General features: G+C 51.8%; 1 protein-coding gene across 9 annotated transcripts; it reads left to right on the plus strand.

Annotated features, from left to right (window-relative positions):
• Nucleotides 1-7,491: 7,491 nt before the first annotated feature.
• MICAL1 (microtubule associated monooxygenase, calponin and LIM domain containing 1) lies at nt 7,492-19,033 on the plus strand. 9 transcript variants are annotated; one of them, XM_082475106.1, is made up of 26 exons: nt 7,492-7,855; nt 8,133-8,296; nt 9,387-9,688; nt 9,782-9,989; nt 10,270-10,374; nt 10,593-10,697; nt 10,808-10,963; nt 11,689-11,789; nt 12,527-12,784; nt 13,038-13,153; nt 13,357-13,483; nt 13,680-13,761; nt 14,358-14,505; nt 14,934-15,124; nt 15,298-15,386; nt 15,510-15,551; nt 15,777-15,860; nt 15,980-16,136; nt 16,450-16,526; nt 16,817-17,087; nt 17,204-17,298; nt 17,565-17,678; nt 17,803-17,896; nt 18,087-18,186; nt 18,289-18,362; nt 18,757-19,033. In XM_082475106.1, exons 3-26 carry the CDS (start codon nt 9,431-9,433, stop codon nt 18,903-18,905), a joined length of 3,201 nt encoding a protein of 1,066 aa, XP_082331232.1. In that variant the 5' UTR covers nt 7,492-7,855; nt 8,133-8,296; nt 9,387-9,430; the 3' UTR covers nt 18,906-19,033. The 9 variants fall into 9 exon arrangements, with proteins under 9 accessions (XP_082331232.1, XP_082331227.1, XP_082331229.1 ...); XM_082475101.1 differs by lacking the exon at nt 8,133-8,296 and having other exon boundaries at nt 9,355-9,688; nt 14,934-15,139; nt 15,295-15,386; XM_082475103.1 differs by lacking the exon at nt 8,133-8,296 and having other exon boundaries at nt 9,355-9,688; nt 15,295-15,386.
• The last annotated feature ends 27 nt before the right edge of the window (nt 19,034-19,060 follow it).

The raw sequence follows: 19,060 nt of genomic DNA on the forward strand, positions 1-19,060 counted from the left end.
GATGAAGTTAAAGCTTTCTTAACTATCCTGGAATATAAAATTCAGTGTAATTTATGTTAAATATACTCTACTGGATTCTAATTGATCTCTGAAAATGTTGATCTATGTATTGTGTCTGATAACTTTTTAGATAGGAACTTATAATCTATTTTTATTACAAAGTAGGTTAAATCTCACAAAATAGACACATAATTTTTAAAAGTAAATTCTCCTAATCTTAAAAATAATTTTGAGCCTCAGAGACTTAGTAGCCAGTGTGTGTCTGTAATTGTGTGATTTTAAATAATCGTCAGAAGATTAAATTATGTTTGGGTTAAGTTTTTTCCAGCTCAGCCTATTTTATTGAAAACGTTGACCACTTTCTCTCAGGTAAACTGGTAGAAGATTTTTGAGAAAAGGTGGGCACTAGTGTATGTTAATTAACATAATGCTGGTGGAGAGTAGGGGTAATCGCCCCTAAAATCAACAGGATCTTCATGTCAGTCACTCTTTGTTTTAGAGATCTTTGATTTCCACCTGAGTCAAATAAGTGTTTGGAGGTTAAAGTAATACAGAATTGTTAAGGTTTGAGAGAAGATGAAAGCAGTTTTCTGACATATCTAGCAAAGTATATTTTATTGTATATAATTCAAAAATTCATAAATGATTTATATGTGTCAACCAAGGTATGTTAAATTAGGCCTGACTAGAGATATAATTTTTACAAATACACTTATGCCCTAAATATTATTTCAGGTTCTTGACTTTAGTCATTTAAACTATTTACCTTAACCTTATTGTTAAAGTGCAGTGTTTTTACCAGCTTTTCAAAGCGTACTGGCCCACATTTTCGCCAGGAGATATATAGTATTAAAGCAGATAAATGCTTAACTACTCACTCTGGGTAGCTGGATAATTATTCAGGAAGTATGGTCATATGACTATTTACAAGTCAAGTTTAACTAGCTTTATGACAGTCTGCCTCTGCGCTAAGGGAAATGTAATGTAAGCCACATGTGTAATTTAAAATTTTCTAGTAGCCACGTTAAAAACATAAAAAGAAAGTGGTGAGATTAAAATCGCTTATTTAATCCAACATGTGCCAAATATTTCAGCATGTAAATATTCAATATTAAAATATAATAATATTTGACATTCATTTTTTCATACTACATCTTCAAAATCTGGTGTGTATTTTACATTTACTGCACACTCAGTTTGGATGCTAATGTTCATGGGACACACTTGATCTGTTTTTAGGATTTATACAATTTACAGTTGAAAACCTAGATTCACATATTCATGTAGTTTCAGACATAATTTTTTCCCCAATAACAAACAAGTATCAGTTTTTAAATTTATATTAGAATTAATTAAAAATAAAACCTAGTTCCTCAGTCACACTAGCCACATTGTGAGCACTCGGTAGCCACGTGTGGCTAGTGGCTCCTGTGGCACAGGCCTACCCGTCTCTAGCGTGAGAGCCAGTCTCAGCCATAAAAATCTCTTCTGGAAGAGTTCTGGGTTATCTGACCAGCTGTCAAAGGGAAGTGAGAAAAGGATAGCTTTATGAATCAAGCCTCTCTTCTGTGTCCCAAATATACATTCTGCCCCTTTGAAGGAAATCCTCAATTTTACGGTTTCATTGGTTTTTTTGTTTGTTTGTTTTGGCCATGCCGTGCAGCATGCAGGATCTTAGTTCCCCGACGAGGGATCAAACCTGTGCCCCCTGCATTGGGAGTATGGAGTCTTAACCGCCAGGGTGGTATCCTCAATTTTAAAGTTCAGTGACTGCACCCAAAGGAAATGACATGTACGTAAAAATGTTTCTATTGTGTCTTTGAGAAATTGCTAATTTTTTTCACAACTTGTTTTGTACTAAGCTTGCACAATTTAAATACTTGTTTTAACAAGTGCAGAAATACAAATTGTACTTCTTGGGGATTAGTAGAATATTATGCTTTCAGACTGCTGAAACGACCTTGTCACTTTTGAAGGTGAATCTCTGGTTTTCTCTCAGTAGAGGGCTAGCCTTGGGAAGGCTTGAGCTCTTGCCATCAAAATGAGCTGTTGTTCTTGTGCTTGGCCCTGTGTTTCTTGAAACTCCTCTTTCTACCTCTCCTCTGTGTCTTTTTCTGCATTTGGTTCTTGTGTTGTAAATGTGAGCAACCGGTTAAATGATGCTAAGGAATATGAGAGTCTCATTATAGATGCTTACACCTAGGTTTTCATAAATTGGAATAATAACAATATCTGGCACATATTGAGTCTTTACTATAGGCCAGGAGGAAAGCCAGGTATGTTAGGTCTGTATCTTAGGGCTTCTGAAACCTTTTCCATATCATGGTGCACAAAAAAGACTTATACAGTACCCTTCAGTTAGAGGACTCCAGGCACCTCTGGCCGTGACTGGCATATTAGTTTGCTAGGTAGGGCTGCTATAACAAATACGACAGACTGGGTGGCCTAAACGACAGAGATTTATTTTCTCACAATTCCGGAAGCTGAAAGTCTGAGATCAAGGTGTTGGCAGGATTGGTTTCTTCTGAGGCCTCCCATCCATCTTTTCCTCCCTGTGTCTTCACATGGGCTTCCTCTGTGTTTGTCCTAATTTCCTTATAAGGACACCACTCATACTGGATTAGGGCTCACCCCGGTGACCGCATTTTAACTTAGTTACCTCTTTAAAGGCACTACCTCCAAACAGTCATATTCTGAGGTACTGGGGGTTAGGACATCAACATGAATTTGGTAGGGGGGACACAATTCAGCCAGTAACAACGGCAGCTGGAGTGAGGCGGGAAGCAGTGTCTGGGACACACCTGTAACCCATTTGCAGCACAATCTTATTTTACTTAATTTTCATGACATTCCTATGAGGTAATATTATTATGCCTATTTTATGGATGAGAACACTGAGGCCCCAACAGATGAAGTCCATTGCCTGAGGTCACACAGTAAGTGGCAGAGCCAGAACTGGGGCACAGGGGTGGCTGCTTCCACCAGATGGGCTTAATACCATCAGCCTTTTGAAACTTTAAGCTGGATTTCTCTTTACATATGATCTGCTTTATGTAATAGAACCTTTTTGACTAAAATTGAGGGTCTGTGTCTGAAATTTTAGCATACAATCATAAACTTTTTACATAGAACAATAATAGTAAAAGTTACAATCTTTCTACAGAAATGCAGTAACTACCATATTAATAATACTCAGGTCAGTATTTTACTACTATTCATTTAAAGCTTAATTGAAATTTACCACTTGGCTGAAAGTTACTACTAAAGCGAAAATGCTTTAACTAACCTGAACTTCTGTTTGAACTTTTTTTAAACTTCTGATTGAGGATATTTTATATTTTGGGCAGATTTACTTTATTTTGGTTACCCTTATAAGTACTCAGGTAAAATTTCATCCTCAGTTTCCAAACTAAAATAAGCCTAAACTCTCAAGAATTGAAAGAAAACGCTTTGTCTTGTTTTTGTAAAGAACAGGTTTGGAGGAATTACCTCTAAAAAAAAAAAAAATCCCCCTTTTGCCTTTTGTAAACAGCAGGTATAAAGGAATGACCTCTAAAAGAAGCTGGAATGTCACTGTGATAGTTTATCTTGCTTTCAAATTCTTTACACGTAATTAAGCAACAAACACTTAAGTTGACTGGACTATATGTACATATCACCATTCTCCCTGGAAATGTACCAGAGTAGGAGAGCTTTTAGGTAACAAGTTTAGGTAACATTAGCAAGAGATCTTAGCTTTTTTCTTTTTTAATGTAAGTGAAAAATACTACTGTATCCCTTTCTACTACTATGTAGAAAGGGAAAAATTTGAGCAGAGCTCAGGTAATTTCCCCGGTCTTACAGCATAGATTTATTATTTATTTTGAATTAATATCCATAATATTAGATTTAAAATATGGATTTGAAGATTTTCCAAAAGAATAGTTTGGCTCTTGGTTTTAGTTCATTTGTATTTTATCCTTGTTAGATGAAAAGTTAAACTGAAGCTTCCTTAGGCTAAATTAGGGTTATAAACAAGAATGTTTACATTTTAAAAATCTACCTCTCATAGATAATTCTAGTATGATTAAGTGACTTCTGGACAGATTTTCCTATAATCTTAATGTCTGAAGTATGAAAGTACTCTCGTAACAAAAATATGGGAAAGTAAACAGATCTTGAACGTATTTGTATTTTTAATCTTTATCCCTTGTGTTATCTCGGAATCTATGAAATCATCACACTTTGACTTCTGGGGAAGGTATTTGAATAAAAAGCGGCATATAGAGGATAAAGTTGCAGGGAAGGGTAAGAAAGAATGAGAAACTGAAACTTTCAATTCTCTCCCTCTTATCAGCCAAGAGAGAAGGCTGGGAGTCATTCTTGATGGGCCCTTCCTCACCCCCACTCCCAATCCATCATCAAGTTATGTCAGTTTCATCTCAAACTATATTTTCAGTCCATCCACTTCTCAATCCCAACTGCTACACCATCACCATATCCTCTTGCCTGGACTCCTGCCAAGGCCTGCCTTTCTTCCCCTCCCCCACCCCTTTCTCTGCTGGAAATGGTGATCTATCTGGGCTTAACCATTGTGCCCTTAGCATCAAGCAGAGTGCCTTGCTAAGTGCGTGGATATCATGTTATTAATGCAAATACGATTGTTATCTCTGCTCTGCTTACAATCCTGCAGTTTCCCACTGCACTCAGAATAAAATCCCCAACCCATCTTCCTCTTGGGTCCCTTCCCCATTCTCACTTCCAGCCACACTGTCTTCCTGGCTGTTCCCCAAGCATATCCAGCAAGTTCCTGCCTTAGGCTTTAAGGCAGGCAGTTTCTCAGGCTTGAAAGGTTTCTGCCCACTACTCTCTGTCTCACTAACGTCTGCACATCTGTCAGAATTCAGTTCAAGTGTCGCTTCCTCACCCTCTAATCCTCCCTGACCCTCTGATCTCAATCAAGCCACACTTTCATATCCGTCCACAGCACGCTACACTTTGGTCTCAGCTGATAATTATTTTTACATTAGGAGCTGTGTCTGCCTGTTTACACTGCAGCCATGGCTCCTGACCCAGGACCATGGCTGTGGTGTTTGAACACGCTGACCTACAGGTGTAAAGTCATATATAGGGTGGCTTAGAACCGTCACCTGCAGTGCTAGGGATCTAGTTTCCGACTCCAGGCTCAGGAGATGAAAGGTTAGGAGGTGAAGTAAGGATGGCATTGCAGGAAGACAGAACATGATGTGGATTAGAGGAAAGGGATCCTGTTTTAATGGCTCAGGTTTTTTGACCTAGGCCACTGCTGGTGTGATGATTTGCAAAAACATTAGAATGTGATTCTTTTAAAACTTAACTTTTTGTGGAATTCCCTGGCAGTCCAGTGGTTAGGACTCGGCACTTCCACTGCCAAGGCCCCGGGGTTCGATCCCTGGTCAGGGAACTAAGATCCCACAAGCTGTGCCGCATGGCCAGAAAACCACAAACTGACTTTTCATGTATCAACCACTTATTTGACCCAATATGAATTAGCCAGTGTGTTTGTGCCAGTATTTTTAGTTTCATATACACATATAATGTGGATCATGACTCAAATAAGATTCTAATTAAGAAGAGAAACACTTGTAGATAAATAATAATTTATTCTTTTAGTTTTATTAGAGGTCTTTTTTTTTTTTTTTTGAAGAAAATCTAAATAGAACTTGTTTTGGGCCTTCTGGACTATATACATTTCTTAGAGTCACCAACATTGAACAATAGGATTTTAGAATCAAAATGGGTTGATGAGGTTGAGTAATTAAACTGCCTCCATTTAGATTTAAGACTGAAGCATGGTGGTTGGTGACTTTTCAAGGTTACGTAAGTTTGTGTGAAGCAAAGCTGGCATCTGGCCAGATCTTCTAGATTACAAACCAATATATTCCCCATTGATCTTTGCTCCACTGTGTATCTTTAATTAACATAAAGTGAAACTCCCAAGTCAGCAGTTTTTTAAGCATTGATGAAGTCATTTATTGTTCTGTGATCTTTTTTAAAGACAAATTTTACCATCTGCCATTCAGAGAGCCACATAACCCTGTTTGGCTGAGCACAAGTCATTGAGTCAAGGGCCAGACCCTGCTGGGCCTCAGCTAATCCACTAAATCAGAGCAGCTGCCTATTTACCATCAGCTAATGAAAGGGAAATGGAGTGGTTCTAAAAGCCTGGTAACCCATTCAGACTGGACTTTAGAACCCTTCTTACACTATGTATTTAAATATAGGTGTGTCCGATATTTGGCAAATTGATTTCAAGCCAAATGACTAGTCATACTCAACTAGTCATACTCAAGAGCTAGAATGGGTCCAACTGGGAGGCTGTCCTAGTTTCCTGAGCCTGACCTGGCTGAATTCAGGACTCTCCTGGCAGAGAGCAGGCATTTCCCCTTCCCTGCCTGCTTCTCAGCTCAAGCTGGGAGCAGTATGAGTATACAGGTCTTACTTGTTCTCAGAGGGTTTCCAGACAAAATGCAAAGTGAGAATAAAGAGAAAGGGAGAGCCATAGGGTACCCAGTTCTTTTCCGTCCCTGGATCTCAAGGGGAGGACCCTCCCATTCATTCCTGTTTTGTTAGTGTTTGTTGTGTCACTTCCTCCAAACAAGAAACAGCTTCTTACGAAGCCAGCCTTTCATTTGTCACGTTGGATCAACACTGGTGTAGTGGAGTCCAGATAGACCTGGGCTCCATACCAGCTCTGCCACTTGCTGTGTAACTTTGTTGCGGGTCACAGAACCTCTGTGACCCTCGGTTTCCTTTTCAGTAAAGTGGGACTCATGTGATCACTGAGATTAAGGTAATATTCATGGTAGATGCTTAACAAATGAGATTGATGTTTTATTAATATTAACTAGTTGAATGACCTTGAAAGTGCCTTCACATTCAGCTGTTTCCTTACGGGGAATATGAGGAAGTTGATCCCAAAGGTCTCTCAAGCCCTTTTCAGCACTGACAGCTCTGTGGGTCCTTTCTCCAAGGCATTCTTGAATATTGGGGAACTAGCCTCTCACCCAAACACCCCTCTCATTTCCGCCTGTCTTAGTAGTGGTCTAGTACCCTCACCCCCAAGACCCTCTTGCCCGCTCACTCATGCCACTGTGGAAGCTGCAGACTGCCGAGTTTCCAGGGCTCTAAATCCGTGCCGGTTGCCCTCAGCCCGGGTCTAGAGGCAGACTGGTTGCAGGGGAGGCGGACCCCGCGCTTGGATCCATCGTGGGGCGCCCGGGCCGTGGATCTCCTGGTAGGAGAGGTGAGGAGGACGCAGATGCTACCTATGGATCCAACAGCTTCTGCAAACTTTTTGCCCAGTCCGAGCGCCCTCTCCGCCCAGTTCTCGGGGGCGGCCGCGCAGTACGTACTGCGCAAGGGCGGGTGGCCTCGCCCTCCCGGGAAGCGCTAGCTTTCAGGCGCAGGCTCCGAGATGGAGCCAGAGGCCGCGGGTGCGCAGTAGGGCTCCGGATGCCTCCGACCCGCTTCTCATTGGCCCCCACCAGGCGGGGCCCGGGTCTTCGGCCCTCAAGCGGAAAGCGGCGCCTGCGGTGCCACGCCCTCGGGCACCACCCTGCAGCCATGGGCGGGGCCCTGGCTGCCCCCAGCCGGGAAACGCCGGGTAATGAGATGCTAATGAGGCGCGCATAAAGCCTCTGCGGGCCGCGTGCCCTTGTGCGGGAGCCCACACCCTGCTAACTTCACGGCCGGGCGCACCCGGCGCGCAGCCCTGCAATCCCGGCTTTTGGTCCGCGCCTCCTCCACCTCCCTTCTTCCGTCTCCGTCCCCCAACCCGCCGGACTGGGACGCCCGCCTGGCAGGAAGCGGCGCCTACGGGCTCCCGAGCCCCCTGGTAAGTTGTCCAGCTGCGCCAAATGTGCGGCCCCCGCCCGCGGAGGCCCGGGGTAGGAGTAGGGATGCGCCTCCGGGGAAATGTGGCTCGAGGCGCTCCTGAATTCCGCCTGGCCGGTCCGGCCCGTCTCTCTGCACCTCCGCCCTGCTCAGCCCCTCTCCAAACTGTACGGTCTAGAGTGTGAGTACCCCCGACCCCCGCTGCCAGTGGTCCAGCTCCCTCTCCATCCTTCCAGACCGGTCCACCCCTCGCACATTATTTGTCCTGGTGTTTACAGGTTGGGTCGCCCCTCTCCCCACTTCGCCGAGGTCTTCCTCCTTCCCACCCCCCCAAGAGAGACCTTTGCCCTTCTTGACGTTCCGTCCGCCCCCGTCCGGGTGACCTGCGGCGGCGATTTTCATCTCCTGCTTCGGCCTGGCCGCTGGGCTCGGGCAGGGACCGGTGAGGCGACCGAGCAGGGTGAGGGGGATCAGCCCAAGGATCTCCCCCCATCAATGCCACCCACCTTCCCGAACTCCCCCGTGGGCAACCACATCCCCGTCCCCTCTGATTCCTCCGGGCCCCAGCGTGAGAAAGCTCTCTCCAACACCCCTCAAGTTGCGTGGGGGCCCGAGCGAGGGAGAAGGGGACAAAGGGAGGCCTTGTCTCGGGAGATTCCTGGGAGAGCATGCAGGGATGGGGTGGGGTGTCGATGGGAGTGAGAGGAAGCTGGGAGGGGCGAAATCTGCTGCCCTGTCGCCGCCCCCCCCCCCCAAGTCCCCCAACCGTACTGTGGCCCACTGGAGCAGTGGCAAGTCACAAGGGAAGTATTTTGACCACAGTGAGTCAGAAATAGACCCAGTTGTGTGTTACTCAGTCAGATGCAACATCCTGGGGCTGTTCCTTGCAGTATTTTGGTGGTGGGAAGTGGAACCTACGGGGTTAGAGACCATCTCCTCCCCGTGGGGAGGCAATGAACAGTGCTAAGGAGGAGAACTTTGCCCCTGGCATAAGATGCACCCCACACCCAGCGTCGCACTGAGTCCATCGAGGGGTGCTGGGCACAGGGAGGCTTGGGGTGAGATGGGCAGTACATGTGCCTAGCAGCTGGTGTTGCCGGTGTTAGATCTGTCCCTGTCTATACTGCACGGAAAACTCTCTTCCTGGGCACCCTGCCCTCTTGACATCTGAGAAATTCCCTGTGCCCTGCTTCCAGGGCCTCGGGAAGGCAGGGTAAGAATTCCTGTCCCCTGGGCCCCAGAGATGGAGCAGGGCTTGGAGATCCCTGAGCAAGAAGGCTGAGCTGGAGGCTCCCTGGCTTTCCGCGTGCCCTCTGTGCCCAGGACTGCTGATTTTTCATTTCCAAATTTGGCAAGTTTCACTTGGAGTGGAAGGGATAGCAGTTGTCTCTGGAGCAGCTGGCAGAGAGGAGCAGAGCCAATCAGGGTTGGGCCTGGAGCTCCCTGGGGATACCAGACTTTCTTCTCCTCCCCTTCCTTTTCCCTTCCTCCTTTCTCCAGCCTCTTCCCTTCTCCTCCTTCCTTCTCTCCAGCAGCCACGTGCCCCTGCCCCTCCCTGGGAGCCCCAGAGGTCTCCATGGCCTCACCCACCTCCACCAACCCAGCGCATGCCCACTTTGAGAGCGTCCTGCAGGCCCAGCTGTGCCAGGATGTGCTGAGCAGCTTCCAGGGGCTATGCAGGGCCCTGGGGCTGGAGCCCGGTGGGGGGCTGCCCCAGTACCACAAGATCAAGGCCCAGCTCAACTACTGGAGTGCCAAGTCACTGTGGGCCAAGCTGGACAAGAGAGCAAGCCAGCCTGTCTACCAGCAGGGCCAGGCCTGCACCAGCACCAAGGTGGGTACACGGTGCCTGGGACGGGGCTGGGAGAGTGGGGGGAGTCAGAGGAGGGGCCAGATGCCATGCCGATGCTGCCTTGTGTGTTCGCAGTGCCTGGTGGTGGGTGCCGGACCTTGTGGGCTGCGGGCTGCTGTGGAGCTGGCGATGCTTGGGGCCCGGGTGGTGCTGGTGGAAAAGCGCACCAAGTTCTCTCGCCACAACGTGCTCCACCTCTGGCCCTTCACCATCCATGACCTTCGGGCACTCGGCGCCAAGAAGTTCTATGGGCGCTTCTGCACAGGCTCCCTGGACCACATCAGTGAGCACCATGTGGTGGCCTGGAGGGGCGGGTGAGCCTGGGCCTAGAGACAGGCCAGTGGAGGGGGTCGGGGGGCTGCTGCTGGGCCGGCCAAGAGGCAGGGTGGATAAGATTCACTTCAGCCAGGAGGCTTTCAGGACTCAGGGCCCTCACCTGTAGAATGGGCAGTTGGACTGAGTGATCTCTAAGACTTTCTCCAGCTCTGACCAGGTACACACTGGTGCTTGGGAAGGCTGGGGGGGACCTGGGGTCCCTGTTCCTAATGTCCTCTCCCTTCCAGGCATCCGGCAACTTCAGCTGCTTTTGTTGAAAGTGGCATTGCTGCTGGGGGTGGAAATTCACTGGGGTGTCACTTTCACTGGCCTTCAGCCCCCTCCCAGAAAGGGTAAGTACTTCTCTGCTCCTGAGGACCCCCAAGTATTTCTTTCCTTACCTACTTTCCATGGCTGTTGTGAAGGTGTAATTTGATAGACAGTGTGTCATTGCTTTCTAAACCATAAAACCCTTTAAACGTTTATTTAATTATTTGACTGGATTGTCCTGGGAATACAGGGGCCCCTTCAGATTTCCACACCTTTGTGCCACTCACACCCTCTGCCCCAGGGAGTGGTTGGCGTGCCCAGCTCCAGCCCAGCCCCCCAGCCCAACTGGCCAACTATGAATTTGATGTCCTCATCTCTGCAGCTGGAGGTAAATTCGTCCCTGAAGGTGAGTGATCCCTTCCCTCGAAGAAGCCAGCATCTTGAGCTCCTTGTGGGCCTTTCTAGGCTGTTACACCCATCCTCCTCCTGCCACCACCCCCCTGTCCCCACCTCTAGGCTTCACAGTGCGGGAAATGCGCGGCAAACTGGCCATTGGCATCACGGCCAACTTTGTGAACAGGCGCACCGTGGAAGAGACACAGGTGCCCGAGATCAGCGGCGTGGCCAGGATCTACAACCAGAGCTTCTTCCAGAGCCTGCTGAAAGCCACAGGTCAGGACCCCCCTCACAGGGTTTCCCCTCCTCGTGCCTGACTGTGGCCTGCCTCCCACCTCTCCCTCTCAGACCTGTCTTCAGTCCAAGGAATCTCGTACTTTTCCATCTTTGTGGTCTTGGCAGCAAAGAACCTGAGCCCCCAGGGATTCAGCAGCCACAGCCCCACTCGGCCACCCAGCATGACAAGTCTTAGAAATCTCTTGCAAAGTGCATGGGATTGTGCTTTGTGCTTCTTTACATATGCTTTAATATAAAAATGCTATATAACCTGCGGAATAAAAAATAAATAAAACAAGATTCGAAAATTCAAAAAAACCAAACCAAAACAAAGCGCTGCATATTCAAAATGAAAGTGGTACTTCCAGAAGATGCCCTGTGCTTACTTTGGCTTCGCACTGCCACGCCTCCCGGAGTGTGCACATACCAGTCGGAGAAGCCAGGCTGTCCTCTGCAAGCCTGTGGATTATGTGGTGCACGTCTCCCAGCTGCCACCCCACCCAAGTTTCTCACTTTGCTCCACACCTTTAGGCCTCCTGGGCCTGGGACAGATGGTCCACTGTGCCACCAGAACTCATGGGCCCCCCTGTGTGTGTGGGTGGAGGTGCCGCTGCAGGCTGAGCTGTGATCCCAGCTCTCAGAGGTCAAGCATGGCTGGGGTATTTGGAGAGGTGACACATGATGAGGAGGAGGCATATCCCTTGCACCCTGCCCTGTCCCCACAGGCATTGATCTGGAGAACATCGTGTACTACAAGGATGACACCCACTACTTTGTGATGACAGCCAAGAAGCAGTGCCTGCTACGGCTGGGGGTGCTGCGTCAGGTGGGGCCTGGGCCCAGGCAGGGAGGGGTGGGTGGGGGGCCCTGGGAGGTAGGGGCCAGGCCTGGACACAGTCTGCCCCTGGGTGTGGAGGGAGTCCATCCTCTCTGCGATGGCACTTCCTCCACCTCAATAAGCTCTTCTCCCCTGGGACTTACGTGGCAACCTGAATCATATTCTGGGCTAAACACCTTATACCAGCCACGGGACTACACAATGTAAGCTCCGTGAGGGCAGGGGTTTTGTCCGTCTCTTGTTTGCTGATGATTCCCAGTGCCTAGAATGGTGCCTGCTATGTAGTAGCACCCTGAAAGGATTTGCTGAGTGAACTAGTTGAACATCTACTATGTGATAGGTACTTTGTTGAGAGCTTTATGTTCATTTTCTCACCGAATCCACGTGAGTACCTTGAGAAGTTAGGTACGTCATCTCTAAATGATGGGGAAACAGGCTCTGAGAAGTTCAGTGACTTGTCCAAAGCAGGTGTATGGTAACAGTAATGATACTGGGCCTTGGAGGCAGGGTGGGACCTGGGACCCCCAGCGAGCAGCAGGCTGAGAGTTGAGGACGGGGCTCGAGCGTGAGAGGCTGGACGTTCAAATTCTCCTCCCAGCTCAGCCTTCAACTGCTGTGTAGTCTGGGGAAGCCCGTTATTGGGGCCTTAGGATGTGTACCTTCTACACCTACGGGGACGTGATGGCCCAACTGACCCTGCTGGTTCTGATCTGTTGGCCACATAGGACTGGCCGGAGACCGACCGGCTGCTGGGCAGTGCCAATGTGGTGCCCGAGGCTTTGCAGCGCTTTGCTCGGGCAGCTGCCGACTTCGCCACCCATGGCAAGCTCGGGAAGCTGGAGTTTGCCCAGGATGCCCACGGGCGGCCCGACGTCTCTGCCTTTGACTTCACAAGCATGATGCGGGCAGAGAGCTCTGCTCGGGTGCAGGAGAAACATGGCGCCCGCCTGCTGCTGGGGCTGGTTGGGGACTGCCTGGTGGAGGTGAGGGGTCAGTGTCCCCTGACAGGGGAGGGGCTCTCCGGACCCCTTGTGAGGAGGCACAGGGGTTCCCTGGCTGGGGGAGGAAGCAGCCTCGTGGGAAGGAGGGGGTATAAAAAGGTCTGCTGCTTGTAAGGAGGAGCAGAGGGTGGCTTGCTGTGTCAGGGCCCCCTCTGCTATGGCCCTGGGGTCATCTGGGCGTGGACACCCTTGTTGGACTCTCTCTGAGCTGTTTCCTGTCCTTCTGCCCCTGCAGCCCTTCTGGCCCCTGGGCACTGGAGTGGCCCGGGGCTTCTTGGCAGCCTTTGATGCCGCCTGGATGGTGAAGCGCTGGGCAGAGGGCGCTGGGCCCCTAGAGGTGTTGGCAGAGAGGTGAGGCCTGAGTTGGGGAGTTGGGGGGCGGGGTGGGGGCAGGGCTGGATATAGGACAAGAGTCAGGAGTAGGGTCAGGGATGCTGGCTGAGTAGATGGGGGTGTAGGGAAAAGAGAACGAAAGAAAGGCCTGGCACTTCTGGAGGGGTGGGTGCTGATGGTGCCCTCCCACGTGTGCCCGTCCCCCGCCCTCATCTCCCCAGAGAGAGCTTGTACCAGCTCCTGTCACAGACATCCCCAGAAAACATGCACCGCAATGTGGCCCAATATGGGCTGGACCCAGCCTCCCGCTATCCCAACCTGAACCTCCGGGCCGTGACCCCCAGTCAGGTCAGAACCCCTGGCACCGCCCGCCAAGACTTCCCAGGTCAGCTTCCGCACCCCAGGTCAGGCCTTCCGTCCTGTGGTCTGCCCAGTCCCTGCCCTGTGGGTGAGTCCCACCCAGGCAGCGCCTCCCCCATGGACTGGGGCGGGGGGATGGGGGGTGTGGTCCGCCTGCCTGGAGACCTGAGAGGGGCTGCCTTAGGTACGAGACCTGTATGATGTGGAGGCCAAGGAGCCTGTGCGGAGAATGAGTGACAAGACAGACTCAGGAAAGCCGGCCACTGGTGAGTAGGCCTTCCTCCGGGGCCACGTCCAAAATATTTACCGAGCAGCGAGGCACAAGCACCAGTGATCAGAGCAGCGGTAGCCGCTGGCGGCAGGGAGCAGGGTGCTGGAGCACTGCTGGGCAGTGGGGACGTTTGGGGCCTCCTGGAGGGTGCAGGGCAGTGGGGTGCTCAGCAGCAGCCATTCGCCAGCTTGTGTGGAGTATTTCAGCACTTCAACAGCCACTGTAACGCATCAGCTGGGTGGCAGCCGAGCGGCACTGTTCTCAGCTGTTCTGCCCCTTCCCGCCTTGCAGACCCCAAACCTGCCTCTCCTTTTAGTCTCTGGGCCTCCCTTGCCCCTCACTCACCTCATAGCCTGCTGCCCTCTCTGTGGCCAGCAGTGGTTTCACTCTATTCATTCCCCTACTTTATTGCCAGAAAGATTTTTTCAAATGAGAAAACGGGATGAAGGAGGTGCTGCTGACAGTGAGTGTTAGGCTGGTGCCCAGTAGGCGTGGGTCCTGCTTCCCCCTCCCATATAGACCCCGCACCCAGCAGCTGGGCTCTCTCTGCGGGCCCCGGTGCCTTCAGTACAGCGCAGCTTCCTCTCCCAGGGTCGGTGGCCACCCAGGAGGAGCTGCTACACTGGTGCCAGGAGCAGACGGCTGGTTACCCAGGGGTCCATGTCACCAACCTGTCTTCCTCCTGGGCGGATGGGCTGGCTCTGTGTGCCCTCGTGCACCGGCTGCGGCCCGGCCTACTGTGAGTCAGGAATTGGGCTTGGGGGTCCGTGATAGCCCATCCCTCTCATGCCTCTGCCCCTCCCTCTCCAGGCAGTGTGGAATGGTGGGCAGTCACTGTGTAGGAGTTAGCACACCCAGCTGCGTCCCAGGCCACCCCTTGCTAATAATCCTGCTCTAGTCACTTTGCTTCCCTAGAGATAGATTTCCCACCTGACTCTGCCTGCCCATGAGAATCAAATGCATTCAATACGGAGAGTTTTGTGAATGGTAGAAGCCCCCCAAGGCCAGATGCTGTTGTCATTGGGGGGTGGCGTTATGTAGCACAGAGAATAAAAAACCCTTTATGCCCTCTCCTCCCTTTCCCGATGTCCCTCCCCTACTGCTCTCTCCCCCTTCCATGGGGCAAGTTCTGGTCTCCCACTGGCCTTTCTCCCTGACGCCCCACAGGGAACCCTCAGAGCTGCAGGGAGTCGGGGCTCTGGAAGCGACTTCTTGGGCGCTGAAGATGGCAGAGCATGAGCTGGGCATCACGCCCGTGTTGTCCGCACAGGCAATGGTGGCAGGGAATGACCCACTGGGCCTCATTGCCTACCTCAGCCACTTCCATAGTGCCTTCAAGAGCACACCTCACAACCCAGGTGAACCGGAGGCGGGTAGGACGGGGTGGGGTGAAGAGGGAGTGTGTGTGGTGTGTGTGTGTGTGCCCTCTAAGGGACAGCCTGGGATTTCCTTTATCCTTCTGGGCTGGCACATAGCTGTCTGTTCTGGGGGTACAGTATCAGCCCCCCATCTACCCTGATTCTCCCAGCAGGCCCAGTCAGCCAAGGCTCCCCGGGCACCGCCAGCGCTGTACTGTTCCTTGGCAAACTGCAGAGGACCCTGCAACGGACCCGGGTCCAGGTGGGGAGTTTGGGTGGGGTTGGCCTGGGCAGTGGGTTCCTTGTGGGGATCCCTGGGGTGATGAGGATGTCCAGAATGGGGGAAGGGGAGAACTGGAGGCTCAGAACGTAGGACTTCTTGCAGGGAAACGGGGAGGAGGCTGGTGGCAAGAAGCCTCGCGTGGAGGTAAATGCACGCAGGGGCCGGACAGTCCCTTCCCTGAGGTACTCTTTCCCATGTCCTGTCCCCCCAGGCCTTGCTCGCCACCCCAGCTCCTTGTAACCCCCCCATCCAGTCTCGCTTCCTAGTCTCACTCCCTTTCCCTTCCAGTCCTTTCTATTCATCTGTACACATGGACTCCCCAGCTGATCCTGCCCCTCTACCTCTGGGCCTGAGCACTTACCTTTTTAGGTAGAGGCTGAGACCCCAAGTACTGAGGAGCCACCTGTCCCAGAGCCTGATGTACCAGTGACACCCGCATCCCAATACCAGGAGGTGAGAACAGGGGCCCTGTCTGCAGGCAGAGCGAGGCCTTGGAAGGGCAGGGAGGGGAAGGGAAAAACCTGGCAGCTGCCTTGGACTCCAGCTGACCTGCGGCCTGGGGGTTGGTGCAGGCCAGTGCCGAGGATCTGTGTGCACTGTGTGGGGAACACCTCTATATCCTGGAACGCCTCTGTGCCAATGGCCGTTTCTTCCACCGGAGCTGCTTCCGTTGCCATATCTGTGAGGCCACATTATGGCCAAGTGGCTACGGGCAGCACCCAGGAGATGGTGAGTGGGCCTGGGAGGCATTCAGAGGGACTCTGGGTCTGGCCCTGCTTGGGGGGGCCAGGAGCTTGAAGGTGGAGGGGAACCGGGGTGCTGGGCGTGAGGTAGAAACAGGCTGAAGATGACACTTTCTTCTCCTGAGCTCCGTCTCCTCTGTTCCCTCCAAAGCCCCAAATGGGTTCTGAGAAGCCAGGAGGCTGGTATAAATTAATCAGCCAATGCAGAGGCCTGTCACCCCCACCTTCCCTGATAAACTGAACATCTGGTCACCGGGCTGCCTACATCTGATGGCTCCTCCCCTCTCCCGCCTTCCCAGGACATTTCTACTGCCTCCAGCACCTGCCCCAGCCAGGCCACAAAGAGGATAGCAGCGACAGAGGCCCTGAGAGTCAGGTAAAAGCTGCGGAAGTGTGGGATGGCGGGCGGGAAAGAGGAAAGGGCTCTCTAAGCCCGAGGCTTTGCTGGGGGTAACTGAATGTTCTCCACTACAGTGTAAACGGCACGATGGCAGGGATCTCTGTCCTGTCTTACTTATTGATGAATCCCAAGTATCTAGAACACTGCCTGACACTGTTCAGTAGACGGCATAAATGAATGAACGCCAGGGCCCACATCTGTCTCAAGGGGCTGCCTCAACCCACACTGGGCAGGTCACTGACCAGAGCATATGGTGGCTCTTCTAGGACCTTCCCATACACAGTGAGAATAACATGCCATCACGCCCCTCGATTCCCGTGGCCCCCCAGGAGGGGACCAGTCCTGTCCCAAGCCAGCCCACCCGTCGGCTGATCCGCCTCTCCAGCCCAGAACGCCAGCGGTTATCCTCCCTTCATCTCACCCCTGACCCGGAAATGGAGGCTCCACCCAAGCCCCCCCGAAGCTGCTCCGTCTTGGCCCGCCAGGCCCTAGAGGGAAGCTTTGTGGGCTGGGGAATGCCAGTCCAGAGCCCTCAAGGTAGCTGCTGGCCCACGGTGGGGATGGGCGGGTGGTATTCGGATTCTTGGACAGGGATGTGGGGAATGGGGAGGGAGGTCCTGGGGATCTCAGCCCATGTCCACTTCTCTGCTCAGTTCTTGTGGCTGTGGAGGAGGAGGAAGAAGAGAGTCCCTGCTCCAGTGACGAGGAAGCAGAGGAAGATGTGCCGTTGGATTCAGACACGGAACAGGTGAGTGGGAGGAACCTGGCCACCTATTCTGCCCAAGCCAGCATGCATCCACTAAACATACCCCGGCCCCTGCCCGGGAGAAACCCACAGCACCCAACCTCTTCTGAGCCCAAATGTCTCTGAATGTCTTCTCACCCAGTCTGACGCTTTCATGTCTCTAGGCCTCCACCTTTTCTATCAGAACGTATCCCACTTCCAGCCCAGGGTCTTTCTGGTCCCTTTCAAATGGAGCTTTCCCAACCCCTCTCCACGTGACCCTGTCATAGGTTCTGTGGAACTTGGCTAAGAACTCAGGCACCATGAACAGTTACCCAACATGGCGTCGGACTCTGCTGCGCCGTGCTAAGGAGGAGGAGATGAAGCGGTTCTGCAAGGCTCAGGTGTGGCCTAGGGGTTCCCGGACGTTCTAACGGGATCAGAGTTCTGAGACTGGGTATCAGAGCTCCTCCGGGACTCTGTTCTGGAGCAGTCCGCAGACTCCTGGGCCTCCTGTCTTGTACTCAGGCCATCCAACGGCGACAAAATGAGATCGAGGCTGCTCTGAGGGAGCTGGAGGCCAAGGGCATGGAGCTGGAGCTGGCTTTGAGGAGCCGGGGCAGTGAGTGAAGATGGGGAGGATAAGCGAGCCTAGGACACCTCTGCCTTCTGGCCCTGTGTTCCACCCCCAGCGACCCCCACCCCCCCAAACACTACCAGGCTGTGGCCCACAGCAGGTTCTGCTCCTCATGCCGTGATTCCTGTGACCCTGGTTAGAAGCCTGACTGGCCCCTCTTCTTCCTTCTTGTCAGGTTCCCCCGAACAGCAAAAGGCACTATGGCTAGAACAGTTGCTACAGCTTGTTCAGAAGAAAAACAGCCTGGTGGCCGAGGAGGCTGAGCTCATGATCACGTAAGGGGTGTCGGAGTTGGGGCGTGGGGGACGATGGCGTGTGAGCCAGGCCCCACAGCCAGGTCTTCGGTCACCCTAGACACCTGTGCCTTTTCTACACAGGGTGCAGGAGCTGAACTTGGAGGAGAAACAGTGGCAGCTGGACCAAGAACTGCGAACCTACATGAACCAGGAAGGTAGGTGGGATGTGGGGAGAGGCTGGTATTTGCACAAGCCTCGTGATCTCAGATACTGCCCAGGCAACAGTCCTCTAGTCTGAGCACCTCTGAGGCTGAACTGCCTTCTGAATTGCTTCTTGAACTGGAGGAAGGCAGAGGATGGGGCTCCAGGCCCACATTCCGCACCTTCAGTTCAATCACAGCTGCACATTGGGCTTTTACACAAGATTCCTTTAAAAGTGGTGTTGCTGCTAAACAAACAATGCTAGAAAACTATTAGTGTTGATAAACCAAATTCAGAGTGGGAAACAGCTGGGGTTGTAGAAGTCACACAGGCCGGGATTAGGTTGTGCCTCTCCTGCCGCCCTCCCCGTTCTCTGTTCTCTAAGTAAGTTTCACCTCCTCCCTTCAGAAGCCCTAAAGACAGCTGCCGACCAGCAGGCTGAGGACGAGGTCCTGAGGAAGCTAGTGGACGTGGTGAACCAGCGAGATGCCCTCATTCGCTTCCAGGAGGAGCGCAGGCTCAGTGAGCTGCCCTCGGGGCCAGGGCCCCAGGGCTAGAAGAGGGTAGGTTGCCTGTCTTCTTCTCTGCAAGGAAGACTGCCTCACCCCAGGACAGTGCCACCCCGTTCATTGGGGCTGCCTGGGAGAGGCCTCACTGTTTACAATAAAAAAGCTTCTGCCGTAAACAGGACTTTGGCTACCTACAGGGGGGA

Source organism: Balaenoptera physalus, assembly GCF_965194825.1.
Source record: "Balaenoptera physalus genome assembly, chromosome: 9".
Lineage (NCBI taxonomy): Eukaryota > Metazoa > Chordata > Mammalia > Artiodactyla > Balaenopteridae > Balaenoptera > Balaenoptera physalus.